The 20,945-nt window shown below is 48.8% G+C and overlaps 1 protein-coding gene across 2 annotated transcripts in view; it reads left to right on the top strand.

Annotated features, from left to right (window-relative positions):
- Positions 1 to 1,376: 1,376 nt before the first annotated feature.
- Positions 1,377 to 20,945, top strand: part of ABCD4 (ATP binding cassette subfamily D member 4) — a 29,912-nt gene continuing 10,343 nt past the window's right edge. The window contains exons 1-11 of one of the 2 annotated variants that reach the window (XM_068252209.1): positions 1,377 to 1,635; positions 2,191 to 2,309; positions 3,912 to 4,039; positions 8,454 to 8,593; positions 8,681 to 8,797; positions 14,053 to 14,178; positions 16,328 to 16,378; positions 17,078 to 17,172; positions 17,749 to 17,870; positions 17,977 to 18,068; positions 19,240 to 19,317. In XM_068252209.1, the coding sequence (XP_068108310.1) occupies positions 1,598 to 1,635; positions 2,191 to 2,309; positions 3,912 to 4,039; positions 8,454 to 8,593; positions 8,681 to 8,797; positions 14,053 to 14,178; positions 16,328 to 16,378; positions 17,078 to 17,172; positions 17,749 to 17,870; positions 17,977 to 18,068; positions 19,240 to 19,317 (1,106 nt within the window). In that variant the 5' untranslated portion in view covers positions 1,377 to 1,597. Of the gene's footprint in view, positions 1,636 to 2,190; positions 2,310 to 3,911; positions 4,040 to 8,453; positions 8,594 to 8,680; positions 8,798 to 14,052; positions 14,179 to 16,327; positions 16,379 to 17,077; positions 17,173 to 17,748; positions 17,871 to 17,976; positions 18,069 to 19,239; positions 19,318 to 20,945 lie in introns of those variants that run through there. The other variant, XM_068252211.1, reaches the window with a different exon arrangement.

Raw genomic sequence — 20,945 nt, 5'->3', positions numbered from 1 at the left:
CCATCTGTCCACCAGCTAAAGCACAGAAGAAGATGGGTGTTGCAAAAGGACAACTCAAAGTATAGAAGTAAACAACAACAGAATGGCTTAAACAGAACAGAAGAAAATACGCCTTCTGGAGTGGCCCAGTCAGAGTCCTGACCTCAACCCAATTGAGATGCTGTGGCATGACCTCAAGAAAGCGACTTACACCAGATATTATTCCCACCTTGGGTTCCCTTTAAACGTGCAGCAATGTTTTTTTGGACAGCAGTTGCTTCCTTTGTGGTATCCTCCCATGCGAGTACCATATAATGCCTCAGAGAGGCAAGCACAGGATCATAGCTCCCAGCTGTCCCATTTTGGAGGGACAGTACCTCTTTGGGAGCCCTGTCCTTCTTTCCTCCTCATTTGTCCCTCTTTCAGGATTTTGGCCCTCTTTCTATGTAAACAGTGGCGTAGCTAAGGAGCTATAGGCCCCGGTGCAAGTTTTACAATGGGGCTCCCCAAGCACTCTATACATAACAATTGATACGGCGCAGCAAAACCTGCCAAGGACAACAACAGTGTCAGAAGTGCAAGTAGGGAATGGGAAACAGTTTGTTAATTATTAGGGCCCATTCACACTAGAGCGTTTTGCCGCTATTTTGGCAAAACGCTGAAACGCTAGCGCTTTTTATGGGCCCGTTCTAACTTGGGCGATTTGTGCTAATCGCTGCAAATCGCCCAAAAACGCAAACGCGTCTCCTGCACCATTTTCACGCGATTTCCCGGCGATCGCGTTTCAGTGCTATAGAAGTGCTAAACGCGATCGCGGGAAAATCACCGCAGTGTTCAGTGATTTTTCAGCTTTAAATTGCGGAAAAATCACTCCTGCAAAACGCCGGCAAAAATCGCTGGCGTTTTGCAAACGCAGGTGTGAATGGGCCCTCACTATTTAAAGCATCTATAGAAGTTATTATTACCAACACAGGGCTAATAGAGAGCTAATATTGTGATTGAGGGAGGGCGCCGATGCGGTCGCTACCTCTGCAACCCCTATTGCTACGCCACTGTATGTAAATATATATATATATTTCTTTACTAAAAATGTGTTTGATTGACTCTAAACTTTATTCACATCCATTAAGATAAACTAATTTGAAAGCACAGGATGTTAGCAACGTCTGTTATAGCAGAGAGGAAGTTCTGAGTTCAGGTCCGCTAATAGGGCTGCACATGAAAAGCAGGGGGGGGGGGGGGGGGGTTGTATATGGTAGAGGAGAGTATATATGTGAAAGGGGGGGCTGCAATACTTATGGATGACATTAAGTAGCGGTGGACGGTAAGCACTGTGTATCGGCTGGACTTTGTCTCCCTCTGGTGGTCGCTCACGGGTATTACACCTTTCTTGTATGATTCGCAGTCGGCGTGGAGGCGCTACTCAGCGGTCGCATTAGCCGATCGGGAGGATGGGATTGGCGGACTTTGATGATTACGTCATTAATATGTTTTGCAAAACATCCGTCCAATTTTAAATAACCAACAACATGGATGCGAGTCCTCAGTGCGGCGACACTTCCGGTTCTGCCTGTTACTTCCGGTTTCCTGAGGACTTTACTACTGCAGATTGCTGAAGATGAGGAGAGAAGTGAAGAGTCTGAGAGCTGAGAAGGGGTCAGTAATACCTTCATATATTTTTCATCATGTTATATTTATATAGGAAGGAGGGGCTGAGTTATAGTGTATTATTATTATTTACTATTTATGTAGCACATCATCCACAGAGCTGTAGAGAGTGTATATAGTCTTGTCCCCTTAGCTGTAGCTCAGAGGGGCTCACAATCTAATCCCTAGCATAATCCTATATCCATCATGGAGGTCAATCCATCATCTGTATGCTTTTGGGGTGTGGGAGGAAACTGGAGTGGCAAGAGGAAACCCATACAGACACAAGAAGAACATACAAACTCCATGCAGATAGTGCTCTGGCTGGGATTTGAACTGGGGTGCTAGCGCTGCAAGGAAAGAGTGCTATCCACTACATCACCATGCAGCCTACAGTGTAGACACTTGGTGGTGGTGGCGGCGGCACGGACAGTGGAGTATTCTGACACGGTGAGCGTGGGGTATACACACAGTGGTATTGGGGTGGGGTGAGCACACACAGCGCAGTTATGCTCTCCTTGTTTTGGTGTAATGTGTATCTTATGTATGGTAAATGTTTTGCAGGCCTCGTCTGGACTGGCAGTTTTTGTGCCGTTTTTGGAGTCTGCAGTCTGTACTGTTTCCTCGATGGACGTCTCAGAATACATTAATGCTGCTAACGCTGCTGATTGTGGCACTTGCTGGTTAGTATACCCCCTGCTATCATTACCCTCTGTATACCCCCTGCTGGCATTACTTTCTGTATACATACTCTGGCCTTTCACCTTTCTCGCCCAGGCCTATATGCAATCAACTTTTTTTTTCTCCTATGTGATATTTTCAAATCTTGTCAATAAAATGTCTTTTAACTACCTAACGACCGCCCCACGCCAATAAGAATGGCCGCGGCGGCAGCCCCAGGACCGCCTGACGCCAATTGGCATTAGGTTCTGGAGCTGGCTACTGCAGGAGATCACGTGCAGGCTGTGCTCGCATCTCCTGCTTGGGGGGAGGAGCTCTGCCCGCCTTCAGTCTCCGAGCGGCGATACCTGGCAGGTAAAGGTGCGTACACACGCACTACATGCGCCAACAACGGATCCGTCAGACCCTCCCGCTGGGCGGACTTTCGGGCGACAGTAGCACGTGTGTACGCACTGTCGGCGGACTGATAAGGCTGTTTCTAAGCGATCTGCTGTGCGGATCGTTGAGAAACAACCTTATCAGTCCGCCAACAGTGCGTACACACGTGCTACTGTCGCTTGAAAGTCCGCCCAGCGGGAGGGTCTAACGGACCCGTTGTTGGCGCATGTAGTGCATGTGTACGCACCTTTAATCAAACAGAAAATTGTATGGTGTGTACTAGGCATTAGAAAGACTAGGTTGTGTTAACTCATTCTTCCTTAGCTCATATTAGCTAGCGGGTTCCAATTTCCCGAATCTAAAGAGGTGGTGGCTGTTTTTACTGTTTCATTGTACTTAGTAATTGTATCTGTGTGCACACATTCCCTCCTGCTTTGTCTGTAATACCGATTCCAGCTATCCGGTACATCGATTGTATCCACAGGATTGGATTGTCTGTGGGCCAGAGTAGATTGGGAGTCTTGAAGAATTCTGGCCGGCAGGGGGCGTGCAACACCTTCCCTGTCCTTCTCCTGTCCCTTCCCCATCCATCACATGTCTGGTCATGTCCCTGCCGCATTCATCACCTGTCCTGTCCCTCCCCCTGACCATCGCCTGTCCCTCCCCCTGACCATCGCCTGTCCCTCCCCCTGACCATCGCCTGTCCCTCCCCCTGACCATCGCCTGTCCCTCCCCCTGACCATCGCCTGTCCCTCCCCCTGACCATCGCCTGTCCCTCCCTTGTCCCGTCCAATGTCCTGCCCTGTCCTTTCCCCTGACCATCGCCTGTCCCTTCCCCTGACCATCGCCTGTCCCTTCCCCTGACCATCGCCTGTCCCTTCCCCTGACCATCGCCTGTCCCTTCCCCTGACCATCGCCTGTCCCTTCCCCTGACCATCGCCTGTCCCTTCCCCTGACCATCGCCTGTCCATCGCCTGTCCTGCCCTGTCACTTCCCCGTCCATCACCTGTCCTGCCCTGTCACTTCCCCGTCCATCACCTGTCCTGCCCTGTCACTTCCCCTGACCATCGCCTGTCCCTTCCCCTGACCATCGGCCGTCCATCCCTTGTCCCGTCCCCCGTCCTGCCCTGTCACTTTCCTTGCTTCTTCCTCCCCTCTTGTTTGGATTATCTATGGGATACATTAATTTGTTGACAATTTACAGGTTTTCTCCTTTGTCCTGTCAGGGCAGGTGGTCATATACCAGGTTGGCATCTTGCCCAGCCAGTTCTATGGTGTCCTTTCTGATCAAGATGTGAATGGATTTAAGCGACTGGTGCTGCTGGCGATTTTCTTCATCTTTCTCATCTCCATGGTGAGTCACTCTTTCTGAAACAAAATGTTACCGTCATTCTGCCTAGCTGTAACAGACTTGTGAAAGAACTCCTATTGGTATAATCATACCTCCCAACATTTTGAGATAAGAAAGAGGGACACTTAAGGTGGGTACACACATCAGATAAAAGTCTTTGGAAAATGAAAGATCATAGACCAATTTTACCCCCTTCCATGTAGTATGAGAGGAGACTCTACAGTCTATTCTATTGAGCTGAACTCCCATCTTTGCAAGATGCTGTACACACAGATGCTGCACAAATACAACAGATCAGTATCTGCAAAAGATCCGTTCCTGCAAAAGATCCATTCCTGCAAAATGCATTCAGGCCTAGTGCACACCAGAGCGGTTCGGCTGCGTTTTGCGATCCGCTTGCGGCTGCGGATACGCTTGGGTAATGTATTTCAATGGGCTGGTGCACACCAGAGCGGGAGGCGTTTTGCAGAAACGCATACTCCCGGGCTGCTGCAGATTTTGGATTGCGGATGCGTTTCTGCCTCAATGTTAAGTATAGAAAAAAAACGCAAACCGCTCTGAAAAACGGCACTTCAGAGCGGTTTGCCAGGCGTTTTTGTTACAGAAGCTGTTCAGTAACCGCTTTACTGTAACAATACATGAAATCTACTACACCAAAAACGCTTCACAAAACCGCAAAATGCTAGCTGAAACGCTACAGAAAACTAAGAAAAAGCGTTTCAAAATCTGCTAGCATTTTGCGGATCTGCTAGCGGTTTTTGGTGTGCACCAGGCCTCATAGTCTGATACCTGCAGTTCCTCATACACACCTTGTTTAACAGAAATTCATTTGCAGATTAGACCATTATCTGCAGATCTAAAGATCCATCCTGGTGGATCTGATCTGCAGATGATTGTCCGTTAAACAAGGTGTGTATGAGGATCTGCAGATATCATAGACTATGGCTGATGGTGATGGCAGTTGGCTGATGGTGTAATGGTTAAGGGCTCTGCCTCTGACACAGGAGACCAGGGTTCGAATCTCGGCTCTGCCTGTTCAGTAAGCCAGCACTAATTCAGTAGGAGACCTTTGGCAAGTCTCCCTTACACTGCTACTGCCAATAGAGCGCGCCCTAGTGGCTGCTGCTCTGCTCTGGCGCTTTGAGTCCGCAAGGAGAAAAGCGCAATATAAATGTTGTTTGTCTTGTCTTGTCTAGACTATGAGTGCATTTTGCAGGAACGGATCTTTTGCAGGAACTGATCTGTTGCATGTATACAGCATCTTTGTGTGCAGCATCTTGCAAAGATTTTTATCTGATGGGGAGTTCAGCTCCATAGAATAGACTGTGTAGGTATGGCTCTCATACTACATGGAAGGGGGTAAAATTGGTCTGTGATCTTTCATTTTCCAAAGACTTTTATCTGATCTGTGTATCCACCTTAAGGCTACACCCCTGCCACACCCATGGTCACGCAAACCATAAAGATTTCATAGGAAAAATATGTTGTTTTATAATTCACACCTCACTGGTCCTTTCTATCCTGGTTCATTTTCCTTCATATTAACATTTGATGAAACTGGTGATCTAATAAAGGGGCAAGCAACCTAATCGCCATGTTATAAATATGGTGGATGGGAGATTTTTGGCAGTCGGTTTAAAATAGTGACCCAGATGAAAAATGGCAATATTTTACGCTGGGATTGGGTTAGAAGGGCGCCTGGGTTGATGGGGTATAGTATGTTTCTAAAAATGGTAGCTTTATATGGAACTTTTAAGAGATTAATCGTGACAAGAATTGTCCTACCTTATAGTTGTCCCATTGCGGATAAAGGACAGTAGAAATTCAAGGTAGAAAAAAGGGGTCAGGTTTATTGATGCACTAGACAACGCGTTTCACGGCCCCAGCCGCTTCCTCAGCTCAATAATAGTGCCTGATTGCTTAATCAAACTGAGAGTCCTGGCACTTTTTTCTACCTTGAATTTCTACTGTCCTGTCAGGGGCATAACTAAGAGCCCCCGGGCCCCCCTGCAGAACTTGTGAGCGGGCCCCCCTCCCCCCTGGGGCCCGCTCGTGGCTGTTTTGGGGGGCTGGAGGGTTCGCACCATGAGGGAAAAGCTATGGCCACAGTCCTCCCTCACCTCGGGCTTTCCCCTCTGTGCTCCCCTCCAGCTTCAATAGCTATACAAGTGCAGAGGACTGAGCGGCGGGCAGTGGCAGGCAAACATACCTTCCGGACGCTTCTCGTTTTAGTGACTGATGCGACTTCCTGTTTTATACAGGAAGTCGCGTCACTCACTAGAGCGAGAAGTCTCCGCGCTGGAACGCACGGAAGCTATGTTTGCCTGCCGCTCCGCTCAGTCCTCTGTTTTTGTATAGCTATTGAAGCTGAAGGGAGCACAGAGGGGAAAGCCCGAGGTGAGGGAATCTTCCTCGCCGACTGTGGCCATAGCTTTCCCCTCCTGTTGCGACCCCTCCAGCCCCCCAAAACGGCCACGAGCGGGCCCCAGGGGGGCCCTGCGGGTGTATGGGCTGCATCTCCTATTGTTACGCCCATGTGTCCTGTATCCGCAATGGGACAACTATAAGGTAGGACAATTCTTGTCACGATTAATCTCTTAAAGTGAATAGGAAACGCATTGTTAAAAAAATGAAGCAAATACTTACCTACGGAGAGGGAAGGGTCTGGGTCATATAGAGCCTTCCGTCTCCTCTCTCGGTGATCTCTATACTGTGCTGCCCCCCCCCCTTCCCCTCCCCCCCCCCCATTTCAATCCCCCACCGAAAGGGTATTTGGATGTCTTCGGGAGCCGTGTCCTCACGAAGCCGTGCAGCTCCATACTGCACAGACGTGAGCGTGCTTGCGCAGGTGCAGTACAGGGCCGCTCTTCTTCAGGAGCACTCGGGCTCCCTGAAGACTTCTGAAGCCTCCTTCGGCCGGATAAAGCAGTATTTGACTAAATTAGTCAAATACTGCTACCGGGCGAGCCAGCACTGGAACGAGGGGACCAGGAGAGGAGCGGGAAGGCTCTATAGGACCCAGAGCCTTCCCTCTCCTTGGGTAAGTATCTGTCTCATTTTTTTAAATGCGGTTCCCATTCACTTTCAAAGTTCCATATAAAGCTACCATTTTTAGAAACATACTATACCCTATCAACCCAGGCGCCTCCTAATCCAATCCCAGAATTATCCATATCTCCCCTACTCTTAGGGGTGATTTTGGTCAAATTTCCCTCGACCTACAAATCAATCTTTTGGAGCAGCGACCGCTAAGCGTTGAAAGGCCAAGTGGAGACGGTACTTCTCCACATGCTAAAACGAGTGGTTGCCTCTTTCAGCAGCCCAACCTTGTGAGTATAATCTCCATTGAATTTTGTTCTACACCTATCTGAACTATTAACGTATTGCACCAGATTGGGCTCCCGGATCTCTCTGTGCTTTTTTTTTTTTTCTTTTCACAACAATATTTTAAGCTGACTGACAGTTTCATAGACATGGAGATCTTAAGCTGCCATTATTGCTACATAAAGAATTCCATTTTTGTGGCAATCCTTTCCCTGCAATAAATACATTAGTGTAATATCTCACCTAAACCCAGCAATGTCCTCCTCCTCCATCCTCCTCATTAGTTCCAGCCGGCCGCTCGCTGCCTGCTCTGGAGGTCCCGTCCTCTAATCTCACCTACACCCAGCGATGTCCTCCTCCTCCATCCTCCTCATTAGTTCCAGCTGGCCGCACACTGCTTTCTCTCTGCAGGTCCCGTCCTCTAATCTCACTTACACCCAGCGATGTCCGCTCCGTACATCCTCATTATTTCCAGCTGGCCGCACACTGCTTTCTCTCTGCATGTCCCGTCTGTGTAATCACCTGACATGCAGAGGACAGGAAGTAGTGTGAAGCCGGCTGTAACTGATGAGGACGGGTGGAGGGGACATCGCTGTGCGCAGGTGAAATACACTGAAGCTGCACCTCCGATCAGCAACAGGAGAGGAGACCCAGAAGGGGGAATCCATAAAGAGGGAAGAATGAAGTCGACCACCCTCTGCCACATCCCTGACTAAGGGGCAGCACTGGCTGATGCAGAAGAGGACAGCCCGGGACAGCAGTGGGGGTTAAGCGTGATGCGGGACCACGCCCCCAACCCGTGATTGTCCCTCCGAAATCGGGACACTTGTGAGGTCTGGGTACATTATAGTGCATGCTCCCCTCCCAAAGCACTACCTCCTCTGTCCCCTCCCTCTTTCTAGCACAAGACAGGCCGCTGCCCCATCACCTCTCCACCTCCATCCTTCACCAGACCTCACCCCAACACCCTGCACCCTCACCCTCCATCTCCCACTCCCTCTGGTGTCCACCCGGTTCTGACACTGTTATGTGTTATGCCGGTTTGAGGTTGTGCTGATTATTTCTGCAGTGAATGTTGTGGTTTGTCTTTCAGCTTCGCAGCACTGAACAGTACATCAGTAAATTGGTGTATGTGAATTGCCGGAATGTGATGACGCAGTATTTACATCAACTCTATTTCACCAAACAAGTCTATTACACACTGAGTGTTCATCATGCTCACATGGATAATCCGTATGTGACGTTCAACCAAACATTACCAATTACGCGCCAGTAACTCCAGCCATGTGAGCTGACAATCTACTGACTTCTGTCTTCTAGAGACCAAAGGATGACACAAGATGTGGAACGATTGTGCCGAGAGCTCAGCTCCTTCGCCAGCAAAATACTTACTACACCCTTCACACTGGTCTATTATACCTATCAGTGTACCATCAGGTCAGTATGGTGGAATGTCTTTGGCTTCAGAAGGTCAGGTGGTAGCTGAGTAATCGACTGGAGCACCTATACTGGGGTACCTCTGCGCACCCGCGAATATTGGGGTACTTCTGCGCACCTAGGAATACTGGGGTACCTCTGCGCACCCTAGAATACTGGAGCAACCTGCAATTTGTAGGTGGCTATGCAAGAGAATGTATTCTTTTGTACCAAGACTCCGGCTTTGTACTTAGCTCTAGGGATAGCGGTGGTTCCTGGATGATTGATTACTGTGAAAGCATTTGTAAAAATATTTGCATGTGAGGGTGTGAAGGGTTAACTGACTTTGCTATGTTGTTGGCCATACCCTGTTTAGCACCTCCATAGTTGCTTACCTAAATGTCCTATCTTGAGGTGATGTGCCTGGATCTGTGTGTCTGGATCTATGTGTTTTTTCGAGTAATGTACTTTGTAAGGTGGGGCAGGGGTCTCCAACCTTTCCCGGGCCGGGGACCACGTTCTGACCAAATTTTTTTCCGGGGACCGCCGCGGGGGTAGTGGACGTCAGGTGTGTGTCCTAGTGGACAGTGGAGCGGGTTACGGGGGGGTGCTGGCGAGGGTGCAGTGGCATAGCTAGCATAGTTGCCCCAGTATAGGGAGTTTAGTTGCCCCAGTATAGCCATTATAGTGCCCCAGTATAGCCATTATAGTGCCCCAGTATAGCCTGTATAGTGCCCCAGTATAGCCTGTATAGTGCCCCAGTATAGCCTGTATAGTGCCCCAGTATAGCCTATATAGTGCCCCAGTATAGCCTGTATAGTGCCCCAGTATAGCCTGTATAGTGCCCCAGTATAGCCTGTATAGTGCCCCAGTATAGCCTGGATAGTGCCCCAGTATAGCCTGGATAGTGCCCCAGTATAGCCTGGATAGTGCCCCAGTATAGCCTGGATAGTGCCCCAGTATAGCCTGGATAGTGCCCCAGTATAGCCTGGATAGTGCCCCAGTATAGCCTGGATAGTGCCCCAGTATAGCCAGGATAGTGCCCCAGTATAGCCAGGATAGTGCCCCAGTATAGCCAGGATAGTGCCCCAGTATAGCCAGGATAGTGCCCCAGTATAGCCAGGATAGTGCCCCAGTATAGCCAGGATAGTGCCCCAGTATAGCCAGGATAGTGCCCCAGTATAGTGCCCCAGTATAGCCAGTATAGTGCCCCAGTATAGTGCCCCAGTATAGCCAGAATAGTGCCCCAGTGTAGCCAGTATAGTGCCCCAGTATAGCCAGTATAGTGCCCCAGTATAGCCAGTATAGTGCCCCAGTATAGCCAGAATAGTGCCCCAGTATAGCCAGAATAGTGCCCCAGTATAGCCAGTATAGTGCCCCAGTATAGCCAGAATAGTGCCCCAGTATAGCCAGAATAGTGCCCCAGTATAGCCAGTATAGTGCCCCAGTATAGCCAGTATAGTGCCCCAGTATAGCCAGTATAGTGCCCCAGTATAGCCAGTATAGTGCCCCAGTATAGCCAGTATAGTGCCCAAGTATAGCCAGTATAGTGCCCAAGTATAGCCAGTATAGTGCCCCAGTATAGCCAGAATAGTGCCCCAGTATAGCCAGAATAGTGCCCCAGTATAGCCAGAATAGTGCCCCAGTATAGCCAGAATAGTGCCCCAGTATAGCCAGAATAGTGCCCCAGTATTGCCAGAATAGTGCCCCAGTATTGCCAGAATAGTGCCCCAGTATTGCCAGAATAGTGCCCCAGTATAGCCAGAATAGTGCCCCAGTATAGTGCCCCAGGATAGCCAGTATAGTGCCCCAGGATAGCGCCCCGGTATAGCCAGGTGGTGGTCCCCGCCGCTGTTATTACCTTAACAGCGGCCACTTTCCCCTCTTCGGCGCGTGTATTTATTCAAGCAGCGTATCTGCCGGCTGCTCTGTGTGATACGACAGGAAGCAGGGCAGCAGCTTCCTGTAGCGGCGATATGTATCGCCGTTACTATGGTAACCGAGCCCTTTTTCCTGCGCATCACACAGAGCAGCCGGGAGATACGCTGCTTGAATAAATACATGCGCTGGAGAGGGGAGAGCGGCCGCTGCTAAGGTAATAACAACGGGGGACGGGCGGGAGGGGGGTTGAAGAGGACAGTCCTGCGGCCCAACTGGGAGCGTTTCGCGGACCACCAGTGGGCCGCGGACCACAGGTTGGGGATCCCCGAGGTGGGGTGTCTGCCCTTCTGAGTCTCTGAGGATGGACGGATGGAGGATAGACAATGTCTCATTGTCTGGCTTCCCTGCTGACAACTGTAGTGCTAGAGAATAGGGAAGGGGTTTATGCTGCTGAGGTGAAGAGCGGGTTATGCTGGGAATACACGGTACGTTTCTGTGACTCGATTCTGCTGCCCGATCGATTCCCCGCTCAATACCGTGGGCGATTCTCTTCTGCTCGTTTTCCTTATCTTTTTCTATTGTCCCCCATGCGGTATGGAGCGCGGAATCGATCAGGCGGGAGATCGGACATGTCGGAAATGATCAATCGAGACATCTAAATGTGGCAAAAACGTACCGTGTATTCCCAACATTACAGTCTGAGAGTAGCTTCACAGTTATTTTAAAAACATATCCGTGGCTCCGTTTTTTGGCCCGGATCAAAAACGGAGCCATGGATACCAATATTAAAAATAGCAGCAGTCTTCATAGCAACAGTTTCAAAACAGATCCATGTGCGTTCCGGGGGATCCATTTTGAGAAACTGAATGGACGGTCCAGGCGTATCGGGACTTCACGGACCGCACGTAGAGCCACATACACGGAGGGGTAGTGGCAGGCATTGCAAAAATGGATCTCCCTCTACACAGGCACAGAAACGGAGACTTGGGCGCAGCCGGAGCCACCATAGACCGTAATAGGAATTACGGCTATAGCAGCTCACAGGGAGTAACTTTGGCGCCAACAGAAGACGTAGCTGAAGTTACTTTTAGAACACAATAATTCGGCCTCCAGCATTTTCTCTTAAATTTTCCCCTAGGAAATCATTTTTAACTTCTATTTAAAGGGGCACTAAAGTGAAATTTAGGATACTGTGATAACCTTAGTAGCATGTTGCAAATAGGAAGAGAAACGACATATTAAGTATTGTCTGTTAAGCTGCCTGTTAATTTACCAAAGACATTCGACAGCACATTACAGACTTGCTGATGAGCTTACATTACGAGAACTGTTTTTTGTAACAGCATGGAGAGGAGAGATATGAGCTGCACAGCCCGACTGAACAGCAGTGGACATAACCCCATGCGTGTTGAGCGCTGACACGTGGTGGTGTTAAGGGCGGCAGAGGACCGCAACATGTTGAGTCTGTCAGGACCGGTTCTAGCTACAATGGGGCCCTGGAGCAAACATAACTTGGGCAGGCCGCCCTAGCAATGCCCCTCTTCCCCGCAGCCTCCAGGTTGACTCTCAGAATCCCTCCCACCACACACCCAGCCAAACAAAATCATTAGGTGTCCATCATATGTCCCCAAAAGCATAGTTTGGGACCCCATTATTCCCCTCCTTTTTTCCCTTACAAATCCAGAATGTACACACATTGGGGTCGTACCTAATCCAGGCAGGACGCGGGAGGCAGCACCATGCTCTATGCTCCAGACTAATCCCCACAGTGCCTCTTACTCATTTCCTGCAGGCGTGTATGGAGTCACCATAGTTGGAGGGGACACACACCTTTGGGGTACTTGCCCCCTTTACCTCTATGGAAGCGCCGGCCCTGGAATCTGTGCATGGCTGTGGCCGTGCTCAGATCTGACTCTGTGGGGGGGACACCTGTCTAGTGCCTGTACAAAGCACTAATAAGCACCCGCCTTGTGCAGGAGAGTAGCTGGCAGGCAGTGAATTAACCGCCAATCATTTGCCAGTATGAAAGGGGCCTTATCCCAGTAGCCTAAATGTCACTATAGTGCCCCTTTAATATAACTTTTCAGCACTTTGGAATTAAAAATGTACCAAAAAGTAGATGAAAAGGTACTGTCAAAATGATTCCGAGTATTTTCTTGTTCGCTGGTGGCTTAAAATGCATTTTATTGGCAAGGTGTGAAAATGTCACCTAGGAGAAACAGTTTTCTACATATGGTCCATGGAGTCTTTCTCGGATACAACTCTACACTTAATACTATGTAGTAACGTTCTAAAATAATGATGAATCTATAGAAACATTCAGCACTTCATCATGTAACGAATATATAAAGTCAGCGCAGGTCTATAGTAATACAGCTTTCGTCATTTTCTGGTATACAGGATCTTCGAACAAAAAGGTAGAGAAGCAAGGCTTACCAGATTCTAACAACCCACATTATAAGGTTGTAAACGAGTTTGATAGGTGGTCCGCAGAACTTTCAAATGGTGTCGTTTCACCAGCGATGTTGCACACCACAGATTCCTCCGGAACATATTAGATATCCTGAGGTCGCAGAGACTCGCCAAAGAGGAGTCCAGTAGGATAGTGACATGAAAGAGATGTACGGCACATCTAAGTGTAAACCGTCTTTATTACATAACAAGTAAAACAATTTAAAAGCAAGGATAAAAGAAACTCACATGCGGGGCCCGTGCACTGGGAACCCCGAAAAGTAGCGCGCATAAAATGGTCAATAGAAGACCTCAAATAAAATGGTGCCGCCTGTCGCCTTCCCGCGACCTCAAATAAAATGGTGCCGCCTGTCGCCTTCCCAATGGCGGCACCATTTTATTTGAGGTCTTCTATTGACCATTTTATGCGCGCTACTTTTTCGGGGTTCCCAGTGCACGGGCCCCGTATGTGAGTTTCTTTTATCCTTGCTTTTAAATTGTTTTACTTGTTATGTAATAAAGACGGTTTACACTTAGATGTGCCGTACATCTCTTTCATGTCACTATCCTACTGGACTCCCCTTTGGTGAGTCTCTGCGATCTCAGGATATCTAATATATTCCGGAGGAATCTGTGGTGTGCAACATCGCTGGTGAAACGACACCATTTGAAAGTTCTGCGGACCATCTATCAAACTCGTTTACAACCTTATAATGTGGATTGTTGGAATCTGGTAAGCCTTGCTTCTTTACCTTTTTGTTCGAAGATCCTGTATACCAGAAAATGACGAAAGCTGTATTACTATAGACCTGCGCTGACTTTATATATTCATTTCTTGTGTGGACTTTTGGACATTGTCCTTCTCGGCTGCGGTCGCCTTCTGCCTTGGCGCTGACACTTGTTGTTTACTTCATCATGTAACAACCGCTTTTACACGTTTTCAGCACAGGTTGGATGGGTCCAGTTTTCATCTTTGGATATTTTTTGGTTGGATCTGTGCTGAACAAACTTCTGATGGGTCCAGTCATTCCGAAGCTAGTTGAGCAGGAGAAGCTGGAGGGAGATTTCCGGTGAGTGTGATGGGTTGCACTGTGTATGTCCGTGGGGGAGGAGGATGAGGGTTTGGGTTGGTGGAAGGATTAGTAGTTTACAATGGGAGTTCGGGTTGGTGGTAGGATTAGTAGTTGAGTATGGGAGTTTGGGTTGGTGGTAGGATTAGTAGTTGAGGATGAGGGTTTGGGTTGGTGGTAGGATTAGTAGTTGAGGATGGGAGTTTGGGTTGATGGTAGGATTAGTAGTTGACGATGGGCGTTTGGGTTGGCAGAAGGATTAGTAGTTGAGGATGGGAGTTTGGGTTGGTAGAAGGATTAGTAGTTGAGGATGGGAGTTTGGGTTGGTGGTAGGATTAGTAGTTGAGGATGAGGGTTTGGGTTGGTGGTAGGATTAGTAGTTGAGGATGGGAGTTTGGGTTGGTAGAAGGATTAGTAGTTGAGGATGGGAGTTTGGGGTGGTGGAAGGATTAGTAGTTGAGGATGGGAGTTTGGGTTGGTGGTAGGATTAGTAGTTGAGGATGAGGGTTTGGGTTGGTGGTAGGATTAGTAGTTGAGGATGAGGGTTTGGGTTGGTGGAAGGATTAGTAGTTTACGATGGGAGTTTGGGTTGGTGGTAGGATTAGTAGTTTACGATGGGAGTTTGGGTTGGTAGAAAGATTAGTAGCTGAGAATGGGAGTTTGGGGTGGTGGAAGGATTAGTAGTTGAGGATGGGAGTTTGGGTTGGTGGTAGGATTAGTAGTTGAGGATGAGGGTTTGGGTTGGTGGTAGGATTAGTAGTTGAGGATTGGAGTTTGGGTTGGTGGTAGGATTAGTAGTTGAGGATGAGGGTTTGGGTTGGTGGAAGGATTAGTAGTTTACGATGGGAGTTTGGGTTGGTGGTAGGATTAGTAGTTGAGGATGGGAGTTTGGGTTGGTGGTAGGATTAGTAGTTGAGGATGGGAGTTTGGGTTGGTGGTAGGATTAGTAGTTGAGGATGAGGGTTTGGGTTGGTGGTAGGATTAGTAGTTGAGGATGGGAGTTTGGGTTGATGGTAGGATTAGTAGTTGAGGATGGGAGTTTGGGTTGATGGTAGGATTAGTAGTTGACGATGGGAGTTTGGGTTAGCAAAAGGATTAGTAGTTGACAATGGGAGTTTGGGTTGGTAGAAGGATTAGTAGTTGAGGATGGGAGTTTGGGTTGGTAGAAGGATTAGTAGTTGAGGATGGGAGTTTGGGTTGGCAGAAGGATTAGTAGTTGAGGATGGGAGTTTGGGTTGGTGGTAGGATTAGTAGTTGAGGATGAGAGTTTGGGTTGGTGGTAGGATTAGTAGTTGAGGATGGGAGTTTGGGTTGATGGTAGGATTAGTAGTTGACGATGGGAGTTTGGGTTGGCAGAAGGATTAGTAGTTGAGGATGGGAGTTTGGGTTGGCAGAAGGATTAGTAGTTGAGGATGGGAGTTTGGGTTGGTAGAAGGATTAGTAGTTGAGGATGGGAGTTTGGGTTGGCAGAAGGATTAGTAGTTGAGGATGGGAGTTTGGGTTGGTAGAAGGATTAGTAGTTGAGGATGGGAGTTTGGGGTGGTGGAAGGATTAGTAGTTGAGGATGGGAGTTTGGGTTGGTGGTAGGATTAGTAGTTGAGGATGAGGGTTTGGGTTGGTGGTAGGATTAGTGGTTGAGGATGGGAGTTTGGGTTGGTGGTAGGATTAGTAGTTGAGGATGAGGGTTTGGGTTGGTGGAAGGATTAGTAGTTTAGGATGGGAGTTTGGGTTGGTGGTAGGATTAGTAGTTGAGGATGGGAGTTTGGGTTGGTGGTAGGATTAGTAGTTGAGGATGAAGGTTTGGGTTGGTGGTAGGATTAGTAGTTGAGGATGGGAGTTTGGGTTGATGGTAGGATTAGTAGTTGACGATGGGAGTTTGGGTTAGCAGAAGGATTAGTAGTTGACAATGGGAGTTTGGGTTGGTAGAAGGATTAGTAGTTGAGGATGGGAGTTTGGGTTGGCAGAAGGATTAGTAGTTGAGGATGGGAGTTTGGGTTGGTAGAAGGATTAGTAGTTGAGGATTGGAGTTTGGGTTGGTGGTAGGATTAGTAGTTGACGATGGGAGTTTGGGTTGGTGGTTGCTGGCCGTGCGACTCTGGTGAGGGAGAAGTAATGCTGCCGGTCATGTGACTTTTTCTCTTTTTCTCAGGTTTAAGCACGTACAGATCCGTGTGAACGCAGAGGCCGCAGCTTTCACCAGGTTTGTTTGGATGGTTTAATTCTCAGGATAGTGAGATGAGTAAATACATTATACATGTCAAAATTTGGGGTGGGGCATTACTTTGTACTATTCAGGATAGTGGGTGGAGTAATGACATTGCACATCTTCTAACTATGAGAGCAGCCATTACACTGTATTTGGGGCTGTTTATGGGAGGAGCCATTAAACTGTATTTAGGCTTTTGGGAGGGGCTAGTACACTGCAGTCTTTATTGTAAGGGGGGGTGGCAAAACGTTTTATTTGAGATAGTGATAGGGCCATTACACTGTTCATGAGGGTGTAGGAGGTGGGTGGGGCATTGCACTTTACACAAGGCTTTGGGAGGTGCCGTTACATTGTACTCTGATGTTGTGGGAGGGGCCACTACACTTTTGGGGATATAGGGAGCCCCTCCCTAAATCCCCAAAAGTGTAGTGGCCCCTCCCACATCAGTCAGGCCCCTCCCACATCAGAGTCAGGCCCCCATTACACTGTGGGGAGGGGCTATTAAACTATACGCAAGGCTACTGGTGGAGCCATAACACCATTCAGAGGCTGTAAGAGGAGCTATTACTCTGTACTCTGTTGTGGGAGGGACCATTACACTGTATGTGGATGTGGGAGGGGCCGTTACGCCTCAGGTGTTTGGGATGAAAGGTACTGAGTGCATTAGTCTCATGCAACGTATTGCTGTTGCAGGGCTGGGAGTGTGGAGCAAGAGAGAACCGAGCGCCGCCTGCAAAACCTAATCGCCACACAGAAGGAGCTCATGTATCGGGAACTGTGGCTGTACTGTGAGTAGGGGAAAGGAGGAGGGGCTGTGTGGTGAGGTAGAGGGAGGTGAGGAAGATTACATAGCACAGGGAGGGCCATTGCTTGGCTCCTTCCTGCACCCAAATAAACAGCGGCTGGATCATATGTATCAGGTGGGGCGGAGCAGCTGAGGGGTGAGGTAGTGGGTTCAGCAGGAGATGGGGGGGACTGCAGGATGGGTTGGAGGGACGGGACTTTGAGGTAAGGTAGGGGGAGGGAAGGGGCAGGCCTCAGGGTGAGGTAGGGGGATTAGGGGAAGGGCTGGATGAGGTTGGGGGCTGGGTAACATGAGATGGGTGGGAGGGTCTTGCGGGATGAAGTTAGTTGGTTGGGGAGAATGGACTGCAGGGTGAGGTTAGGGGAATGAGGGGGCGGGGTGAGGTTGGAGAATGGGGTTTGGGGCCGGCCAGCATGAAATGGGTGGGAGGGGCTTGCGGGATGGAGTAGGTTGATTGGGGTGGGGTAATGGACTGCAGGGGGAGATAGGGGGATGGGACTGTTGGGTTAGAGAGTCAGTGATGGTGATCACTTTCTGACATATTGTCTCTTCCCGGCAGTAGGAACAAACGTGTTTGATTATGTTGGAGGAATTATGAGTTACATGATAATTGCAATTCCCATCTTCTCCGGAGTGTATAATGACCTCAGCGCTGCTGAACTCAGCGAACTCATCAGTAAGGTGACTGGAATTCTGCAACCTTTCCCACGGCCCACTGACTCCCACTGCCCCCCCCTCCCCGCTAACTTCTATTTCCTTCTGCTAATTCCTAAATCATCTCTTATAGAATGCCTTTGTTTCCATCTACCTTGTGAACTGCTTCACTCGGATCATTGACTTATCCAGCAGCCTCTGTGACGTGGCTGGCTACACCCACCGGTGAGTATCATAGGAAGGGGTGGAGCTCTGACCTGGTACACTGTGTGGATGGAAGGGATTGGAGCTTTTGCTAGGTACACAGTGTGTATGGAAGGGGGTGGAGCTCTGACCTCATACACCGTGGTGATAGTAGGGGGTGGAGCTCTGGCCTGAGAGATGTAGGTGATAGATGGGGTTGGAACTCTGGCCAGGTACACCGCATGGATGGAAGGGGGTGGAGCTCTTGCCATGTACTCAGGGTGGATGGGAGGAGTGGAGCTCTGACTAAGTACACAGCATTGGTGGAAGGGGTGGAGCTCTTGCCAGGTACACATGTTGATGTTAGGGGATGGAGCACTGGCCAGGTACACAGCATGGATGGAAGTGGGTGGAGCTCTGACCAAGTACACAGTGTGGAAGGCAGGGGGTAGATCTCTGACTGTATCCAATGTGAATGGAAGGGGTGGAGATCTGGCCAGATACATGGGGAGAATGGAAGAGGTGGCGCTCTAGCCAGGCACATGGCATGGATAGGAGGGTGTGGAGCGAGAGTTTGGTACACAATGTGGACAGAGGAGGGTGGAGCTCTGGCCAGGTACGCGGTGTAGATAGGAGGGGGTGGAGCTTTAGTGAGGAACATAGGGAGAATGGAAGGGGTGGAGCTCTAGCCAGGCACACGGTGGGAGGAGGTGGAGCTATAGTTGGGTACATGGAGGGAGTGGAGCTCTGGCCAGGTACACAGTGTAGATAGGATTGGAGGGAAGGGAGCTATAGTCAGGTATGTGGAGGGAATGGGAGGGGGTGGAGCTATAGTTGGGTACATGGAGGGAGTTGAGCTCTGGCCAGGTACACAGTGTAGATAGGAGGGGGTGTAGCCTTATTCAGGTACAGTGTGGAGGGAAGGGAGCTATAGTCAGGAACATAGGGAGAATGGAAGGGGTGGAGCTCTAGCCATGCACACGGTGTTAGGGGGTGGAGCTATAGTTGGGTGCATGGAGGGAGTGGAGCTCTGGCCAGGTACACAGTGTAGATAGGAGGGGGTGTAGCCTTATTCAGGTACAGTGTGGATTGGAGGGAAGGGAGCTATAGTCAGGTACTTGGAGGGAATGGGAGGGGTTGAACTATAATCAGGTGAATGGATGGGTGGAGCTCTGAGCATTGATGATGATGTCCCAGATGCGTGTCTTCTCAGGATTGGGGAGCTGGCGGAAGTGATGAAGGAGATTATACAGGAGGAAGATGCTGCGTGTCTGGAGGGAGAGGACGACCAGTGAGTAGAGGCGTGTTCATGTTATTTGATGCTGACAGCAACATGAATTGTGTGATGCATTCTGCTTTACCTTAGTAAATACTTCTTGTATATCTCCAACTAGGGATACATCACTCTGGACTCCTTTTATACGTAGTCCTCTACAGCACATGGGGGAGCGGGAGGTGTATTCCACTAGAATACAGGGGCAGGGGCGCTCTCTGTTCCTCCAAGATTAAAGGGGAACTGAAGAGAGAGGTATATGGAGGCTGCCATGTTTATTTCCTTTTATGCAATACCAGTTGCCTGGCAGCCCTGCTGATCCTCTGCCTCTAATACTATTAGCCATAGCCCCTGAACAAGCATGCAGCAGATCAGTTGTTTCGGACTTTAAAGTCAGATCTGACAAGACTAGCTGCATGCTTGTTTCTGATGTTATTCAGATACTACTGCAGAGAAATAGACCAGCAGGGCTGCCAGGCAACTGGTATTGCTTAAAAGGAAATCAATATGGCAGCCTCTGTATACCTCTTACTTCAGTTCCCCTTTAAGTTCATATACTGATCATTCTGGAATCACTTGCAGTACCCTTTCCCAGCCACAATGTGTCAGCGGTATTCTAATACTGGAGAGGAAAGGTATGTGGTCCCACTGCCTGTAGTACTTTTTCCCAGCCACTGAATGTTAGTGGTGATATGTTAGAGAGGATAGGCATGAGGTCATACTGTCTGAAGTACCTCTTCTCAGCCACTAAATGTCAATAGTGTTCTACTGGAGCGGAAAGGTATGGAGTCACACTGGCTGCAGTACCTTTTCCCAGCTACTAGATGTCAGTAGTATTCTCATACTGGAGCGGAAATGTATGGAGTCACACTGGCTGCAGTACCTCTTCCCAGCTACTAGATGTCAGTAGTATTCTCATACTGAAGAGGAAAGGTATGGAGTTACACTAGCTGCAGTACCTTTTCCCAGCCAAAATGAACAATGTAGAGACTGATTAGAATAAAAAGGATTACATGCAAAATAATACTTTATTTGTGACCATACAAGTCAAACGTCCATGCAGTTAGGAGTTCCAGCTTACTTCAGGGTGGAATTTTGTAACATTTTTTGGGGGGGCTGCTGGCCAGACTTCCTTTTAAAGAGACTCTAACAAAATTGTCAGCCTTTTTTCTTCTATCCTATAAGTTCCTATACCTGTTCTAATGTGGTGTGTCTTACTGCAGCCTTTCCTAGTTGCACAGTGGCTGTATTATCTCTGTTATATAATCGAATCTTCTTTCCCCTGACGGCCTTGTCCAGGCTCAGGCACTCAGGCTGGAATGTGCAGCTCTGCTTGTGATAGAAGCTATACACACCCTCTCCAGGTCCCCTGCAGGCTCTGTATGAGTCACAGACTGAGCTCCTCTGAGCCTATCACATTCTGGTAACAGCTGTCTTTTGTTTGTAAACCCTGCCTAAAACTGGCAATTACAAGCCAGGATTGCAGCAGAGAGTGGCAGAAACAGCACAGAGGGGCCCAGGAGAACATAATGAATAGAATGGTATGCTTTTTATTGTAAGAATTTTAGAGTACATATTCTCTTTAACAGTCTTTCTGAAAGGTTTGATTCATAGAATATCTTAATATGTCATATTTTGGCCTTCGC

This window comes from Hyperolius riggenbachi, chromosome 9 (genome assembly GCF_040937935.1).
Source record: "Hyperolius riggenbachi isolate aHypRig1 chromosome 9, aHypRig1.pri, whole genome shotgun sequence".
In the NCBI taxonomy this organism is placed as follows: Eukaryota; Metazoa; Chordata; class Amphibia; order Anura; family Hyperoliidae; genus Hyperolius; species Hyperolius riggenbachi.
Note: the sequence above shows the minus strand (reverse complement) of the source record. Positions and strands in the feature narration are given on the sequence as shown.